The sequence below is a fragment of the Stenella coeruleoalba genome (genome assembly GCF_951394435.1).
Source record: "Stenella coeruleoalba genome assembly, chromosome: X".
In the NCBI taxonomy this organism is placed as follows: Eukaryota; Metazoa; Chordata; class Mammalia; order Artiodactyla; family Delphinidae; genus Stenella; species Stenella coeruleoalba.
This window is the reverse complement of record NC_137152.1, coordinates 41,579,492-41,596,973: the sequence shown is the minus strand read 5'-3', so window position 1 is coordinate 41,596,973 and position 17,482 is coordinate 41,579,492. Positions and strand designations below refer to the sequence as shown.

General features: G+C 38.5%; 1 protein-coding gene across 10 annotated transcripts in view; it reads left to right on the top strand.

Annotated features, from left to right (window-relative positions):
- Nucleotides 1-17,482, top strand: part of HUWE1 (HECT, UBA and WWE domain containing E3 ubiquitin protein ligase 1) — a 143,581-nt gene that overhangs the window by 48,627 nt on the left and 77,472 nt on the right. For 9 of the 10 annotated variants that reach the window (XM_079910200.1, XM_079910204.1, XM_079910199.1 and 6 more), the window contains 13 exons: nt 514-591; nt 1,471-1,518; nt 1,599-1,667; nt 2,126-2,225; nt 3,494-3,615; nt 3,911-4,061; nt 4,201-4,328; nt 4,889-5,029; nt 5,244-5,349; nt 6,607-6,732; nt 7,254-7,355; nt 7,814-7,894; nt 17,356-17,462. In XM_079910200.1, coding sequence (XP_079766326.1) covers nt 514-591; nt 1,471-1,518; nt 1,599-1,667; nt 2,126-2,225; nt 3,494-3,615; nt 3,911-4,061; nt 4,201-4,328; nt 4,889-5,029; nt 5,244-5,349; nt 6,607-6,732; nt 7,254-7,355; nt 7,814-7,894; nt 17,356-17,462 — 1,359 coding nt within the window. The remainder of the gene's footprint in view (nt 1-513; nt 592-1,470; nt 1,519-1,598; nt 1,668-2,125; nt 2,226-3,493; nt 3,616-3,910; nt 4,062-4,200; nt 4,329-4,888; nt 5,030-5,243; nt 5,350-6,606; nt 6,733-7,253; nt 7,356-7,813; nt 7,895-17,355; nt 17,463-17,482) is intronic. The other variant, XM_079910205.1, reaches the window with a different exon arrangement.

Below are 17,482 nucleotides of genomic sequence, written 5' to 3'. Positions count from 1 at the left end.
ATATCATGAGAAATGATGTAGGGTGGTATGGAAAGGAGTATTTAAAGAATTATGAAGGTAGGCCCATGAGGCATAGTTTGAATAAAATATTTCAAAAGGTGATTATATTCACTGAGATTTCCATAAGAGTGTTCTTTTCCATTCTCGAACTGGTACCTAGACCCTTGTATTTGTCCTTCATCCTTGGATTCTTATTAATTATTCGGGGCAGACTTGCCTCTCTTTTTCCTCTTGAGAATAGCTGCAGTCAAAATTGATCTCTTGAAAGAAAGAACAACTGATAACTTGAGTTATCAAGTAAGGAATATGAAAGCTTTTAGAGCTCTGGGCTCCACCCTCCTGATTCTGTGTTGTTACAAGACATCTGAGCTCTGCTAAAACAAGGAGTGAAGGCACTGTAGCTGCTGACGACACTGCTCATTCTGCTGTCACACTGGGTTGGACAAGTGGCTAAGTCCGAGGGAAGATTTAAGAGAAGATGGTATCTCATTCTTTCATGTGCTTTATACACAGAAATACCCACCCAGTGCAACTACACTACACTTTGAATTCTATGCAGACCCTGGGGCCGAGGTCAAAATCGAGAGAAGGGTGAGTCTCATTCACACTTGTTCTAATAAAGTCAGTAATCCGTAGCTGGGGTCAACTTTTCTAGGACTCCTCAGTAAAAAGAGGGAATGATGTTGAGCTACGTTGCTGCCCTTCCAAGCTAAATATATCCAGCAGCTTCTCAGGAATAAGTGTTCATTGTTTGCCCAGCTCTGATAGGTTTGAATCTTACTTACGTTGGAACTGCCAAAAGACAGGACTCTGTTTATGTGGCACTGTTAGGACTGGTGTATTTTTCTCAGTCTCAGTTGAGAATTCCACTGTTTGGTATAATAGTCTAGGTAGTGATCGGCTGAACTTTCTCTACTTAAGCCAGCCTGCAAGAAGTCTATGTATTGCTTACAAGGTCCTGCTTCAATTATCTGGACATTGCATATTCTTTGAGGAGATAGCAAAATTCACTTTGGTTTAGAAGTAGCCTAGTGAACAAGATCTTTTTTTTTCCTTTCTACTTAAAATATATAATAATAATAAATAATCTTTCTAGATTATTGGTGCCTTGAGAACAGCTCTAATGCATATTTAGAAAGAAACCATTTACATGGATTCACTCTACTGTGAATACAGAGGCTGTAGGTATTAAGTCAATACAGGTTAAAAAGGGATAAGGAAGAACATGAAATGTATCTGGCTATGTGCATTATATATTTAATCTACTGGTTTCAAAGAAGCTTTGCTGAAAATATATAAAATGAACATTTGGGGGGATTCTAAAGAATATTTTGATTTTTGAGAGCATTCAGTTGAGGCTTCAACCTAGGGGTGACATCTTGTTTTTCAGATAGCTCTTGCAGTCCTATGGCAGGGGGAAGCTAAGGTATACAGTGACTCCTAACAACTCTCCTATCTTTTTAATTTCAGACATCTAGTAACACACTACATTATATTCACATAGAGCAACTTGACAAGGTAAGAGGAATCTTTGACTATGGGTTAGTTCTTAACATTTGGTTCACTTTTTGTTCCTAACAGTTTTTTTTCTAATGTAGATTTCAGAAAGCCCTTCTGAAATCATGGAATCTCTTACCAAAATGTACAGCATTCCTAAGGATAAGCAGGTATGATATGTCTTAAAAATATCTAAAGGGTGTGGTTGTTATCCATATAGATCAGTGATATGTGCTGGGGCTGGGATATAGCATAGCAGAAAGAATGGAGTCAGACAGTGGGCAAATTAGCCTCCGTGGGCCTTAGTTTCCTCATCTTTTATGAGGCCAACACTTAAACTGACTTCCTAGGTCCTGGTGAGACTTTGAGGAAAACAGAAGCAGCCTTATTCACCATGAATATCTAATAAGTGGTGGTAGCTCAACACTTTGGATACCAAAGAAGAAAATGTTTAGTTGTGTTATTTTTTTCTGCTCATTGTAATGGTGATCAAATATTTGATTTGATTAATAACAATCAGAACTCTTGCCAAATGTCAAGTAGCCCCGTGAGTAAGATTTAGCCCTTCCTCAGAAAGTATAGTCACCTTTTCCATTGGTTTCCTAATTTAGGTCTTATGTCTCTACAGATGCTGTTATTTACACACATACGGCTGGCCCATGGCTTTTCTAATCACAGGAAGCGATTGCAAGCTGTTCAGGCCAGGCTGCATGCAATATCTATATTAGGTAAGAGAATAACACCCTATAATTAACAGGCCCTGGTTAGGCAGTTTAGACTTGATTTCCTTTGAACTTCATCTGTCTTTGTTGCTATGGGGCTTATTGTATTTACCTAGGTGGCAAGTTAAATTGTAAAATTGCCAGCATTCCTAGTGTTCACTGTATTCATCATCCTTGGGCTCCTTAATGTTGGATCAGAAAGAGGATATGATTGACATATATCACATAGGTTTAGTCTTTATTTGGGTGGGGCGGTTTTTGTTTTGTTTTTCTTAATGAGTGTTCCGATAGTCGTCTTCCTCTGGGTCCTATTTTTCCTCTTGCCATTTCATCTTCCTCTTCTTTGGGAGTATAATTTTGAAATTCATTAAATAGTACTGTGCATTTTACTTTTAACTGTAGGGTGGTACAGTGGAAAGCACACTGGTTTTGAAATCAGTCCTGGGCTTTCGCCCTGACTGCAGTTTATTAGGCACCTGTTTATCCTTTTGGCCTCAGTTTCCTCATTTAATACGTATTTTATAAGCTGATCTGAGGATTAAATGAAAACCTGTAAAGTACCTAGCACAGGCCAGGCACATAGGTATAAAATGGTAGCTCCTGTTAATATTACCATCCTTCATTATGTAATTACTTGTTTTTCTACTCTTTAAAACTATGAGTTCCTTGAAATGAAATTCCTACTATTCTATTTGTATTCATACCTAGCATAACATACCTAGCATAACTTCTGGTATGTTAGTGGGTACCCAGGAAATGTTTGTTGAAAACTGAATGTGCTCAAATCCCATTAGTTTGCACTTCAGGAGACTGTGTTCAGTATTACCTTTGTGTGGGATTTATTGGAAGTAGATTACATGCATTCTCTCAAATTTTACTACAGTGTCATACAAGTTTCTGATTTAGTCTGCAATAGTCCATAAATTCTGTTCTTTACAGTTTGTATAAGTGTTTCCAGTGTAAAACAGAAACACATGAAGAGACTAAAATGGAAGTCCTGGGTGTAATAGAGTTATCAAGTAGTGATGTTATAAAATATTAATTCTTCATTCTCTTTTGATTCCTGAAAATCTTTGCCCAAGACAATATCATTAATAGGAGAATCTGTCAGTTTGGTGGGTATTTAGAGCTTATCACTGTGTTTGATCCAGTCCTCTAGAATTCAGTGATTCTGCCCTCCATTGCTGGTGGGAAGGGAGTCCTTCCCCAGAACCAGTAGGTGCCAAAAGGTTTGTCATTGGGCAGTGGCTTGACCACTGCCTTCTTGCCTAAAGTGTTTATTTCTCCTTTTGCAGTGTATTCCAATGCCTTGCAGGAGTCCGCAAACAGTATCTTGTATAATGGGTTGATAGAAGAGTTGGTAGATGTCCTTCAGATAACAGATAAGCAGCTTATGGTAAGTATTTATTAATATTTTCCTGTGTATATCAGGCTCATATGTATTTATCTGATTTTTGGTTTTTCCCAGAGGTTAAAATGAACCCCAAGAGGGAAGCTTAGCCCTTTCCTCTTTGGATATTTCGCTGCAAATTTAACAAACGCAGGATTTTCAATGTTATTCTCAACAGACCTCCATCTACTCCAAGCAATTACCAGTAGAATAACTTAAATTTTAGAGTGGGTATTAGCAACTTGGTTCAGTCATCTACTTCTTATTTAACACATCCCATGTTTACTTTCTGTTTTCAAAGGAGATTAAAGCTGCTTCTTTACGAACATTAACATCAATTGTCCACCTGGAGAGAACTCCCAAGCTCAGCAGTATTATTGACTGTACTGGAACTGCCTCCTACCATGGATTTTTGCCTGTACTTGTGCGGAACTGTATCCAGGCCATGATTGGTAAAGTTTTGGTGGTTATTGTCCTAGCCACCAAGAGGAACCCTACCCTTTGCTTTGTCTGCCTTTGTTTAGCATCCTGCCAACTTAACACCAAATTCTGAGCTTATTCTTTCTCTCTCTCTCTCCACTTCCCTTGTAGATCCTTCCATGGATCCATACCCTCACCAGTTTGCCACTGCTCTCTTCTCTTTTTTATATCATCTGGCCAGCTACGATGCTGGTGGCGAAGCCTTGGTCTCCTGTGGAATGATGGAAGCCTTATTGAAGGTGCTCTACTTGTTTTAAAAAATACATTTGTGGGGAAATCAACTAAGAGGGTACAGAGTTGTGAATGGTTTGCAGTGAGAACAGTTAGCATAAGAAAGCGTAACCCAGAAAATGTTATACTTAATTTCTCAAGTTTGGCCTTCTAGTTATCTTCATTAACAACTTTTAAGAGCAGCTATTTCCATTATTTAGAATTGCTCATAGTCCAGCATGATGTGATAGGAGGCCCTGGGTACTAATTAAGATATTGCCACATCTTATCGTGACCTTAGGCATGATAGGCTTTGCCATGTGCCTGGGCACTGGGCACCAGCTCTTTTCTCCCTGAATATTTTATTTAATCCTGAAAGGTAATTTATGTCCCTATCACCTCAGGAGGTTGAGTCTCAGAAGTGATAGAGCTATCATTTGGCAAGCACCAAAAATCAAACATATATTTTTTTCCTTCTATACCATGCTGCTTCTCTGAAACCCTAGACTGCATGTTTCCAGAAGAGCACATTATTTACAGCTTTGTGTCTTTTCATTTGATTGGTTTTACCTTTTTCTCTCCCTCATAGGTCATAAAGTTTCTTGGTGATGAACAGGACCAGATAACATTTGTCACCAGAGCTGTCAGAGTGGTTGACCTCATCACCAATCTGGACATGGCAGCTTTTCAATCCCATAGTGGACTTTCTATCTTCATTTATAGACTTGAGGTATACAAGGAGCACTTCGGAGCACTTTGCATATACTTGTATGTAGTGAGAGCTGAGCCTAGGAACTATCCTTATAACCCTAAAGAGCCATTTTATCCCTCTTTTGTTTTTAGAAACCAGTTCTGTAATCTGCCTGTGATATTCTTTTGTTATAAATATTTTTAATCTCCGTTATTTATGTAGGATTATCTTACTGTTTTCCCCTTGATCGTAGCATGAAGTGGATTTGTGCCGAAAAGAATGTCCTTTTGTGATCAAGCCAAAGATCCAGAGACCCAGTACTACACAAGAAGGAGAAGAAATGGAAACTGATATGGATGGTAATTAACAGTTACTATAAGCATTGGTTCATTATCTTCTTTTTCCCAATAAAGTGTGAGCTCCGTGAGATCAGGTTACTGTTTTGTTCACTGCTGTAATCTCCAGTAGTGCCTGATACGTATATCATAAGTGTTTAAATATGTGTTAGGGAAAGATAAGGAGAATGTAGACACTAAAATGGGACCCTGTGAAACTACCTGGCCATTTTGAGAAGGAAAGGGAGAGGTGAAAAAGTTGTTGGGTAGGGAACAAATTTTAAATCATAAAATCTGAAAGATAGAAGACAAGGTATTCTTAATCTTGGGGTGCATCAGGTAAGTCCATTTTTAAAACTTCCCCCAGTTCGTAGCTCTTAATAGTACCAAAAATAAAAAACTTCCACAAAACAGCTTTCTTAGAATTTAATCTTATCTTGACCCAGGATGTCATTACATATATCTGTTATCATGCTAATAATAAAGGTATTAGAATTTTTATAATGCTTTCATTCTTTACACTAAATATACCTAAGTTTTCATTCCTTTTTTTCCCGAACACAATTAACTATGTGCATTGCTGCCCCTAGAAGCCCCTTTACCCAATTTCTATCTCTAGTCTACAGTGGGTGACTTGGCATTTGAGGTAATGGGTGTGGTCATGTGGTCCTGAGTGCTGATTAAAATGTGACATCTCCTAAATGTGGTGGTGTAGAAGACAATTTAAAGACTCACTGTTCACTATAAATCAGTGGTTGTCAAACTTTAGTAAGCATAAGAATAAATTAAAGTGCTTGCTAAAATAAAGATTTAGTGCAATGCTTGATTTAGTAAGTAAGACCAGGAAATCTACATTTTTAAAAACTAATCTTGGTGATTGTGATATACTCGTAGAGAAAATTGTATATTCACTGAAAAGCAGGTTAGAAAACCATGAGTTGTGTTTTCCTGTGTATAAGTAGGCACCTGTATGTATGTTTGTGTATGTATAAAAAAGATCAGAAGAAAAACCCACAGTTGGTTGAATCCGCAGATGTGGAACCTCGGATATGTAGGGCTGACTATAAAGTTATATGCAGATTTTTGACTATATAGAGGGTTGGGGCCCCAACGTTTGTGTTGTTCAAAGGTCAACTGTATTTTCATTTTGGGTTTCAATATTCTAATCCTTCTCCATTTTGATATCATTCATCTCACCTTACGGAAAAAAATTGTTCTCAAATAACCTTCTCTTTGGTGGTGCCTTTTATTCTAATTTCTTTATCATAACTTTTACTTTAGTTGCAGATGTGACTATGGAAAGTAGTCCCGGCTCATCCATCCCTATGGAGCACCGGCTGGATGTTGAATTAAGGGCATCAAGTTCCAGCAGCACTAGCATCTCCTCTGGCCCTGGCCCTCGTCCTGGTATGTAGACGTGGAGAGACACAGCCGATAACAGTGATTGAATTACTAAACTAGTGAAGCAAGGTGCTTTGGGGGAGCTTAAGCAGTACATTTGGAGGTTTGCTTCTTATGACTGTGACTGTTACTTTGCCATTCTGGTATTCATTTTCTCGTATTAACATTTATTTCATAGCATTTTATAATTTTCCAACTATTCATACTTTGATTATTTTATCAAAACATCCATGTTTGAGGGCAGATAATATTCAAAATAGTAACTGAGGATCAGAGTTAATCTTTTTACTTTGTAATTTTTCTTTTTTACTTTAGACTTTTAATTTTAGTGTAGGTTTTGTGTAGTCCTTGGTGATTTATTTTTTCCAGTTTTAAAGCTTAGGTAAATGTTCTTCCCAACATCCAGAGATTTCACTTCGCATGTCTGCTAGTGTTGCTATAGTGCATGTGGATCTAAAAATTTGTTTTATGTACCTGCTCATTGTACATAATGGTGAACCAGTATAATCCTCTTTCTCCCTTGCCAGGAGTCCAGTGTATTCCACAGCGAGCCGCACTTCTGAAATCCATGTTGAATTTCCTCAAGAAGGCCATTCAAGACCCTGCTTTCTCAGATGGCATACGACATGGTATTTGATTCTAGATACTTTCTGGAGGGGTGTTTGACTCTCTCAAAAATTGGTCCTTTTCATACTTTTTAGGAAAAGGCCATGCCATTTTGAATAGCTTTTAGTCCTTTAGTGTCACTTTTCCTAGACCTAAGGATTGTTAGTTCAACTATTTAATAATGATTCACCTATTTTTTTTCCTTTTCCAGCTTTTGAATCTGTGTTCACTTCCAGCCTGCTACCCCACTCTGTCTCTCAGTGTCTGTATTCTTTTATTCTTTGACCTACTGTTAAAAGGTTATTGCATGGACAAGGAATAAATAATAGAATATCAGGAGGAGACAAGTGGAGGCCATTAAATTGGAATCAACATAGACTTTGCCACCGTGTGGTATATGTAATATATTGATCCATCATCCCCACCCATCAAACTACTACTGGTCTCATCATATTCTTCTTGATGTTTGCTTTTCTCTTAGTGATGGATGGTTCTCTGCCTACCTCCCTGAAACACATCATCAGCAATGCAGAATATTATGGCCCATCACTTTTTCTCCTAGGTAAGTGGAGTTGAATTTGTTCATACCAAGCTGGAATAACCTAGCAGTGTTCTCTGTGTGTTTTATATCCTTGTAGAATTTTACTATCCACATTTGTCCACTGTGTGATTATGTATCTTTCTAGTTGGTGATGAAATAGAGAAAGGTCAGAGTCCAGTTTCAAATAAATATCCATTTGCAGTGTATTGTGTCGGGCAAATGTGATAACTACTACACTACAGAACTCTTTTTTGCAGTGTATTGTGAATCATTTGTAATCAGTAGTATTATTGTACACTTGGATTTTTGTGCTACACTTACATTGCAGGTGTGATAGGAAACATGTCTTTATTCAATGGTTAGTCCCTAACTTTGGTCTAAAAAGCCCAATCAGAATGGTTTCCATTCTCAGAATTAAATGTCAGACCTGTAAGCTATAGTATAGAAAATTGTTTCTTACTGTAGAAAATTGTTTTGGAACCTGTGGGTACTTTGTAGTTACTTATAGAAAATGTCCTTGCATTTTGACATCACCACTACTTTGAGTATTGCTGTTGTTAAAACCTCATATTTATTAACTGGCATTTATTGAGTGCCATACATATTCAGGACAATACACGAGATGTATATGCTTCTAGAATTCTCCTTAAAACTGCAAAGGAATTTAGTGGGAGGTGTAGAAATAGAGAAAGCCTCCTTGTACCAGTAGCACACATATTTTAATACTTTGGGGTGTCTAGAGGGGGAAGTTTTGGCTACTACAGACTCAGATGCTTAACTGCCTTGCCGAAGCAATTTAGGAGTTTTTTTATTTATTAACTTTGTATCCTGTGACTCTACTAAATGCTTTTTATTTTATTTTATTTTATTTTTTGTTCCTGAACTCAGAGGGGAAAGCATTCAGTCAGTATTTCACCATTAAGTTTGAGGTTAGCCAAAAAAAAAAGTTTGAGGCTAGCAGAAGATTTTGTGTTGACTGTTTTGTTCCTCTTGATCAGGTTGAGGAAATGTTCCCTTGTGTTACAGCAACTCCATTTTGACATGGAGAGGCTCCCTCCCAAGGTTAGTTTCAGGTGGAAAAACTCCTGACAGTAGTCCTTTGGTATGATCAAAAAAGGATTTGTTAACACAGTTGGAGAAGTCCCAGGTCAAGGGACAGGGAAGGATGGCTCTCTTTGGGAGAAAGCCCCAGAACAGAGAAAAGCAAGTGCACAGGCCTTTATTTATAAAGGGGAAGTTTAAAAGGCAGCAAGAGGATACATGTTCTTGTGGGTTGGGGTGGGGAGCAGGTGAGCCCTCTCAAGATGATGAAGGAAGCAGTAAATGAGACTTAGAGCATAAAAGCAAACGTCAGTGTAGGTCAAAATTCCTTCTTTAAAGTCTTGATTCATCCCTGGCGTTTGAATTAGCATAACAACCTCCCAGGTTCCCTGTAAATAAACTTGTACTTGAAAGGGACCAGATTTGCAAAGCCAGCCCAAAGTAATTAGTCCGGCAATTATTTTAGCTCCATAAATAATAGTGTAGAGCCTTGCACCCCAGGCAGAAGGAGATGGCCAGGAAAAGAAATTAATGGGGATTTGAGAATCTCTTGGAGTATTTTAGTAATATAATTGGCTGTTTTGGTTTGTTATTTTATTTGTTGAACTATTCTGGATATCTTTCCTATATTATTAACCCACATGCAACAGGAGGTCCCCTTCAAGGCACAAGCTCCACTTCGAAATACCAGTAGGTAGTTTAATGTAATGTATTATCAATTGTCATAGCAAATAGATTGCTTTGTCCCTCATTAAGGGCTTCTAAGACCTGAGTTGTTTGGTTTATGTGGTCGGCCAGGAGTTATGCCATTATCTGGGTAGCCTCTATGAGATGAATCTGTTACAGAATTAAAAAGACCTAAACACCTTGTGTCTATTACACCAAAGCTGGTGATGAGGCCAAATATAATAGGTAAAAAGATGTCTCAGTGCTCCCTTTTGTAGCCAGTTGATGTTGCAGCCTAGGGGGAGGGCATGAAGGGGAAGTCAGCGAGGAAGCACCTGGTGAGCTTGTGGTGTCCTGCTGCAACAATTCCATGCTAAAACCCACCAAATAAAGATTCTGACTCCTTTCATATCCTACCTCTGGCTCTTCTACCCACTTTTATACCCAGTTGTGTCCCCTTTAACTTCCTCAACTGCCTTTTCTTCTCTCTCACCTCCTGTCTTAGCCTTGCCACATTTTAATCTGTTCAAGTCTGCATATGCTCTGTTCCTAGCCTAGCTGACACTAGTACCAACATGGTTATTGTGGACTCCTTAACTGGAGAGGGTGACAGGTAGTCAGTATGAATATTGAAGACCTCCAGAGCAGCAAGAGTTATTTGTATAAGTGGTTGCGTCTCCTGGGGCACCTGGTAACATTGCTGGAGGTTTAGTGCTCAAGTGACATTCTCTGTTACTATTACAAAAAATGTTGTCCATCAAGTTGAGGAAGAAGGAAATGTGGGGTCGTCATAGGGGAATAATAGAGAGTGAAGTATGAGACTGTCCGATGAGGGGAAATCAGCTCATGGGGCCATGGAGTTGTGATGAGTATAGCAGCAGATATGGGACCAGTTAACATTTGAGGGTGTCAGCATCGAGTCTGGGACTATCAATTATGCTGAAATCATTATCTAGGATGCTGGGTTGATGGGAGTCCTGGCCTAGCCCCAAAACTTTGATGGAAAGTTTTATACATTGGAGAAGTACTTAGAGAAGTGACTGAATATCAGTATTCCTTTGTCCCCAGGAGTTATAATGTAATTTCTTACAGGAAAACTGTGGACTGATTGAATACCCCAAACAAGTGAAGTCACAGCATAGACAAGAAAGGGCCCAAGGAGTTTGGCATTGAGCTGGAGTGGTAGAATCCCAGACCCAGGCCAGCCAAATGAGGCATTGCCAGGCCAACCAGAGTCTGGCAAAATGTTATGCTAGAATGTTGCATAATATTTTCAACCCTGTGGTCTCCGGGCCTTGGCATGCTAGAGGTGCCTATATATTATAGGGGCCACGGGCATGGTTATCCCAGATTATGTAGTGGTTTCTCAGTCAGTATCTCCGTAATAGCATGGATTCAGAGCTAGCATCCTATTTAAGAGTGTTGGTACTGGGAACTAATTTAAGATCTTCCTTTCCTCTTTGGAAGAACCATAAAGTTGTAGACGTGGGGCCAGCCAGGCACCAAGACCTCCATTTCCTGCAAAGAGGGATCTCCAGTTAGTGAACCTTTAAAACTATTGGGTTAGCCAAAAAGTTACTTCAGTTTTTAAGTAAAAATAAAAGACATATTTTTCATTTTCACCAAGAACTTTATTGAACAACGTATTCACCCTTTTGTTCTACTACCTTCTGCCATTTTTCAGGCAACTTCATAATTCCATCTTCCCAAAACATTTTATCTTTTTGAACAAAGAACTGTTCCAGGTGCCTTTTACGGTCTTCCAGAGAACTGAAATTTTTCTATTAACAGAATTTTGTAAAGACCAAAATAAATCCAAAGGTGCAGTATCTGGTGAATACGGCGGATGAATCAGAACCAGCCAAGCTGTAACAATTTTTGCCTGATCATCAAAGAAACATGCAGTCTTGCATTATCCTGATGGAAGATTATGCATTTTCTGTTGACTAATTCCGGATGCTTTTCGTCGAGTGCTGCTTTCAGTTGGTGTAATTAAGAGCAGTACTTGTTGGAATCAATCGTTTGGTTTTCCGGAAGGAGCTCATAATAGAAGACTCCCTTCCAATCCCACGATATACACAACATCACCTTCTTTGGATGAAGACTGGTCTTTGGTGTGGTTGGTGGTGGTTCATTTCGCTTACCCCACGATCTCTTCCGTTCCACATTATTGTAAAATGTCTACTTTCATTGCCCGTCACAATTTGTTTAAAAACAGAACATTTTTGTTAGTTTAAGTAGAGAATCGCATGCAGAAATACAGTCAAGAATTGTTTTTTTGCTTAACTTATGTGGAACCCAAACATCAAAGCGATTCACATAACCAAGCTGGTGCAAGTGAATGTCAGTGCTTGATTTGGATATTTTGAGTGTGTTGGCTATCTCCCGTGTGGTATAACGTTGATTGTTCTCAATTAATGTCTCGATTTGATCTCTATCAACTTCAACTGGTCTACCCGACCATGGAACATTCTTCAGCGAGAAATCTCCAGCATGAAACTTTGCATACCACTTTTGACACATTCATCAGTCACGGCACCTTCTCCGTAAACTGCACAAATCTTTTTTTGCATTTCAGTTGCGTTTTTACCTTTCTTGAAATAATAAAGCATAATATGCCGAAAACATTGCTTTTTTTCCCTCCCATCTTCAGTATTAAAATGGCTACACAAAAATTCACCAATTTTGATAAGGTTTTTTTTTAATGCATGCTGATAGGACAGCTGTCACAATACAGTCTAACAAAATTGTTTCGAATTAAGTTAAAGACAGCTAAGCTACTAGAGCCATCTTAACGGAAGAAAAACTGAATGAACTTTTTTGCCAACCCAATATATTGGGCAAGGTCTTTGGCAGAGACCTTTCTCGTGGCATACAGAATAGTCTGTTTGGGAGTGTGAGGGCCCTCAATTTCCAGTGAATCCCAGTCTATTATCCACTCTCTGGGTAAGTGCCAGTCTATATATTGCACCAGGATCAAAAAGGGAAGGGGTCTTTAAGTGAGGGGGGATTTTCTTTGGGATCATAGATTCATATATGGGGAATGTCCCCTTTTGTGGCCAGAAAAGGGAATGGAGAGGTCCTCATTGCGTTTAATTAGGATGCCCTATGAATTAAAAGGTTAAGAGTTCAGAATAAAGTGGGCAAAAGAGAGACCCATTTAGGAGACCATTGTCCATTTTGTAAATTTAAGAGAGCATCCTTGAGTAGGCCATTATGTTTCTCTGTTAGCCTGCTGTCTGCCAACAGTAAGACAGATTGGAAGCTCAAGTGATGCCTTGTTTTTACAGCCCATGTCCAGACTGAATGAGCAGTAAAATATGTACCCTCATCAGAGTCAGTGTTACCAGGAAGCCCAAAGGGAACTAACATTTTGTGAGGCCTATAATAATACTATTGTTAGCAGTAGCATGACAGGAAGGATAAACCAAGATCAGGCCTGTCTTAACAATCAATCTTTGTTGAGGGCATAGCAATTTGCGCCAGCATATTGAGGCAGTGGCTTAACAAAATGAATTTGCCAGTCAGAGAAGGGGTGTTCATTCCTTGGTATGGATTTCCATTGGCCATAATGCCAATGACAGGACAGGACACAAAGATCACAATGAGAGGCCATAGTTTGGGCTAAGGCCAGTGTCATGGGGATGCCATGGTGTTTAGCCCATATTTAAGGGTCTGGGGACTGCGGTGACTGGACATCTCATGGACCCACTGAACCAAGGACAGGTAGTAATATCTGAGCTTATTTAAAAAGTGTGAGCAAGTTAGTCAGCTGTGGCATTAAAATGAACTTCTTCTCTGGTGGCCTTAGCATGAGTTGAGACACGAAACTTCAATTGTAATATGCAAAGTATGAGCAGTAATATATCCCCAATGTGGAAGGCCCCATAGGGCATGATCCTGAATGGGATAATTACTTTGAGCCCATTGACCAGAAATAAACAGTGAGGCCATTAGCTACCACCCAGGAATCTATAAACATGGAAAATGGACATAACCATTATTGAAGTGTGTTCTCCAGTGCCAAAATGACTACAGTCAGCTCTCAAGTTGAGTTGACTCTTAAGTCCCATCCTTTATCAAGAGTGACGCAGTCAAGGGGTGGAAAGCAGCAACTCTCCAGCAGGCTCTATCACGTGTGATTGCCATCCATAATATAAATGAAATCCCCTTTTTACTGGATTTTCTACTCAACAAAGGTATGTCCCTGTGCTTTTATGTCCTATTCCAAGTACCCTAAACAGTCTTGAAAACCAAGGTCACTTGGTTAGGTAAATTATCTGCAGGACAAAAGCCTGAGGCTCTAAATTCTTGGTGCTTTTTTCATATTCTGAATCTTAATTTTCTTACTCCTCTTTTTTGTAATTGCTATCCTTATATTGTTTTATCGACATCTAAACTTTTAAAATCCTCTGCCAAAATGGACAAAATAAGACCATTAGCTTGCCTTAACGTCACTTCTTTTTCAGCATTCTCTTTGTTTTCTTTTTAGTAACCCTTGGCTTTCCCTCTCTTCGATGCATTTTTTAATTTTGTTAGAGTACCTCTTTGGGTAATCTTTAGGGTGTTATACTTCCTTTAAGAAGTTTGTGGACGTTTCTCCACTGTCTTACGTTACATATTGTAAATAACCATGTTGTTAAACTGGTTCTTGTTCCTTTGTAGGTAACTTCATTTTCTCTTTACCCTTGAAGTTCACAAACTTTACCAAGATGTATTCATTTATTTTATAAATTGACTTATTTTTTTGTTTTTTGTGGTTTTTTTGGCGGGGGGGGCGGTGGTTGGCTGTGTTGGGTCTTCATTGCTGTGTTCAGGCTTTCTCTAGTTGCAGCGAGCGGGAGCTTCTCTTCGTTGTGGTACGCAGGCTTCAGTAGCTGTGGCACACGGGCTTAGTTGCTCCGCGGCATGTGGGGTCTTCCCAGGCCAGGGATGCAACCCGTGTCCCCTGCATTGGCAGGCGGATTCTAAACCACTGCACCACCAGGGAAGTCCCTACCCAAGGACTCTTAACATTGCTGATGGTATTTTTAAATTGCTGAAAGGGCTTTTTAGAAGACATTTTGTCCATTTTTTGTCCATTATTAACCACTGCGCCAATAGGGAAGCCCTACCAGGATGTATTTAGTTCTATTTCTTTTCATTGTTCCCTCATAGCACTTGGTTAGGCTCTTTTAAAAATCTAAATATTTTTTCCTGCTTCAGGGAAATTCCTTTGGTTCCTTTTAACTTACATGTTCTCTCCTGGAAACCCTATGGTTTAGCTAATTAGACTACCATATTGATCTCATGTCACTTACTTTCTGAGAGAATTTCTTTATAATCTTTCAAGATGCCTATTGCATTGTCAAATCTTTAATTCCTTACAAATGTTTTTGATCGCCAACTATTACCTTATTTTTCAGAGACCCTTTGTCTTAGATTATTGCTGTTTTATGGGTTTTGTGGTTTCTAGAATTTTTTTTTTTTTTTTTTTTTTTTTTTTTTTTGCGGTACGCGGGCCTCTCACTGCTGCGGCCTCTCCCGTTGCGGAGCACAGGTTCCGGACACGCAGGCTCAGTGGCCATGGCTAACGGGCCCAGCCGCTCCGCGGCATGTGGGATCCTCCCAGACCGGGGCACGAACCCGCGTCCCCTGCATTGGCAGGCGGACTCTCAACCACTGCGCCACCAGGGAAGCCCTAGAATTTGATTTTAATCATAAATTTTTTAAGAGTTGTTTCTTTTAGGAGTTAGTTGCTTGGTTCCATCTGGAACTAATTGGTTTTAGTGTGTTCATTCGAATTCTTAATCATCTATTAATTTTAAAAGAGGGCTTAAACTGTCCCCGTTGCACAGTAGCATTATGACATAGCATTATATTAAATAGTTAGACCTCCTTAAAATAACAGACTTGATGTCTTAGTAACCTCTAATAGAACACTAATTTTAGTTTATGAATACTCAATTTTAATAGCTCCTTAGAATTTAGACATTTGTACGAATGGAAGTCTATTGAAGGGTCTGTCATACACCAATAGAAACCCAAAAAAAAGGACTTAAATTTTCCATAAGTTTATAGCTCATCAGAAATACCAAAGGCCATTGACAACTGTTGGTCCCAGTAATTGTCATATATCTGCCATTTCAATAGCATTTGATGAGAGGTGCTCTGTTGACCATCATGAACTGAAAATCCTCTGGTTTCTTTTAGATCTCAGGCATCAGCAATTATGAGTTTGTTTTATACATGGTTTATGGATATTGTATGTGCATGTGCCTTCCTTGTCAGGTTTTAAAATGAAACTTTTAAAAATCTCATTAAATGAGTTAGGAAGCCTTGTTTTAATTGCTCCTAGAAGGTTTAATAACACTCACATCTAAAATTGTTGGCTTGGTTCCTTTCTGTTACTTGGCAGTATTTTTTAAAAATTCTTGTAATGGTCTAGTCTGCTTTGCTATCATTTCTTCATAGTCGATTTTTATGACATTTTCTTACAAAAGCATTGCACTTCATTGTTAACACGCAGTTTGTAAAATTTTATTTGTTCTGAATCCAGTTAAATCTCTTTTTTTCATTGCTAATATATATTGCTCTCTTTATTAGATTTCCCTTAAGTTTGTAAGCTTTTTCAGTCTTTTCAGAGGGCTGGTTATTGGTTTTAATTATTTGTGCATTTTGCTTGCAATTTCACTAAATTCTACTTTCTTCTGTTTTTTCTAGTTTCTCTTTTGTTTACTTTTTAATGAATGCATTAATGCTGTACTGTCTTCTCTTGCATAGAGTTTTTTCCATATTCTTTTTGCCATATTTGCATTAATGGTAGTCTTAAGGCACGTTTCTATATACTGTCAAAAATTGGTCAGATTAATACGCAAGGACTCTTTTTTTTCCGCGGCATGTGGGATCTTCCCGGACCAGGGATCGAACCCGTGTCCCCTGCATTGGCAGGCGGATTCTAAACCACTGCACCACCAGGGAAATCCCTACCCAAGGATTCTTAACATTGCTGATGGTATTTTTAAATTGCTGAAAGGGCTTTTTAGAAGACATTTTGTCCATTTTCATCAGTAAGTTTACATTCACTTTAACCCAGCAAACACACACTGCCATCTTACATTTTTTCCTGCTTAAGCAGACAAAAAAGGGTATATTTTTAGGTTTATCAATTCTCACCATTATGGACTGGTTTATATGCATGGTGGTACATGTATTTAGTAGAACAGTATGCAGCCATTCAAATTGAATGAGTTGTAGTGACGTGGGAAAGATAAAGGAGATTATATGGTGCATATTACAATTGAAAAAACAAGTTAACTTCATTCTTATCAAAATATGCTCATAAAAATCTTGAAATTTTCAGGTTTTATTTATATATTTTTTCTTAAATTTTATATATTTAAGGTGTACAACATAATCTGATATACATAGTGAAATGATTTCTACAGTCAAGCATTATCTCCTCACATAGTTTCCCTTTTTTGTGTGATGAGAGCACCTGAAATCTACTCTCTTAGCATATTTCCACTACTCATTACAATATTACTAACTATAACTGTCATGCCTATACATTGCCCCATAAAAATCTTGAAGAGTAGTCACTAAATTCCTAATGGTGATCAATCTCTGATGGGCAATATTAGTACTTTTACTAAGCTCATGCACGCGATTAAATTGTTGTACATTGAGCTCTGGGTTTGTTTTTTTTTATTTTGTTTTGTTTGAGCCTTTGAAGTTTTGCTTTTAATACCTGTGAAGAATCTCTCAGTTTCTTATATCTTTCATCCTTTTTTTAGCTACTGAAGTGGTGACTGTGTTTGTATTTCAAGAACCATCATTGCTCTCCTCACTCCAGGACAATGGATTGACAGATGTCATGCTGCATGCACTGCTGATCAAAGACGTGAGACCTTTCTGCTGATC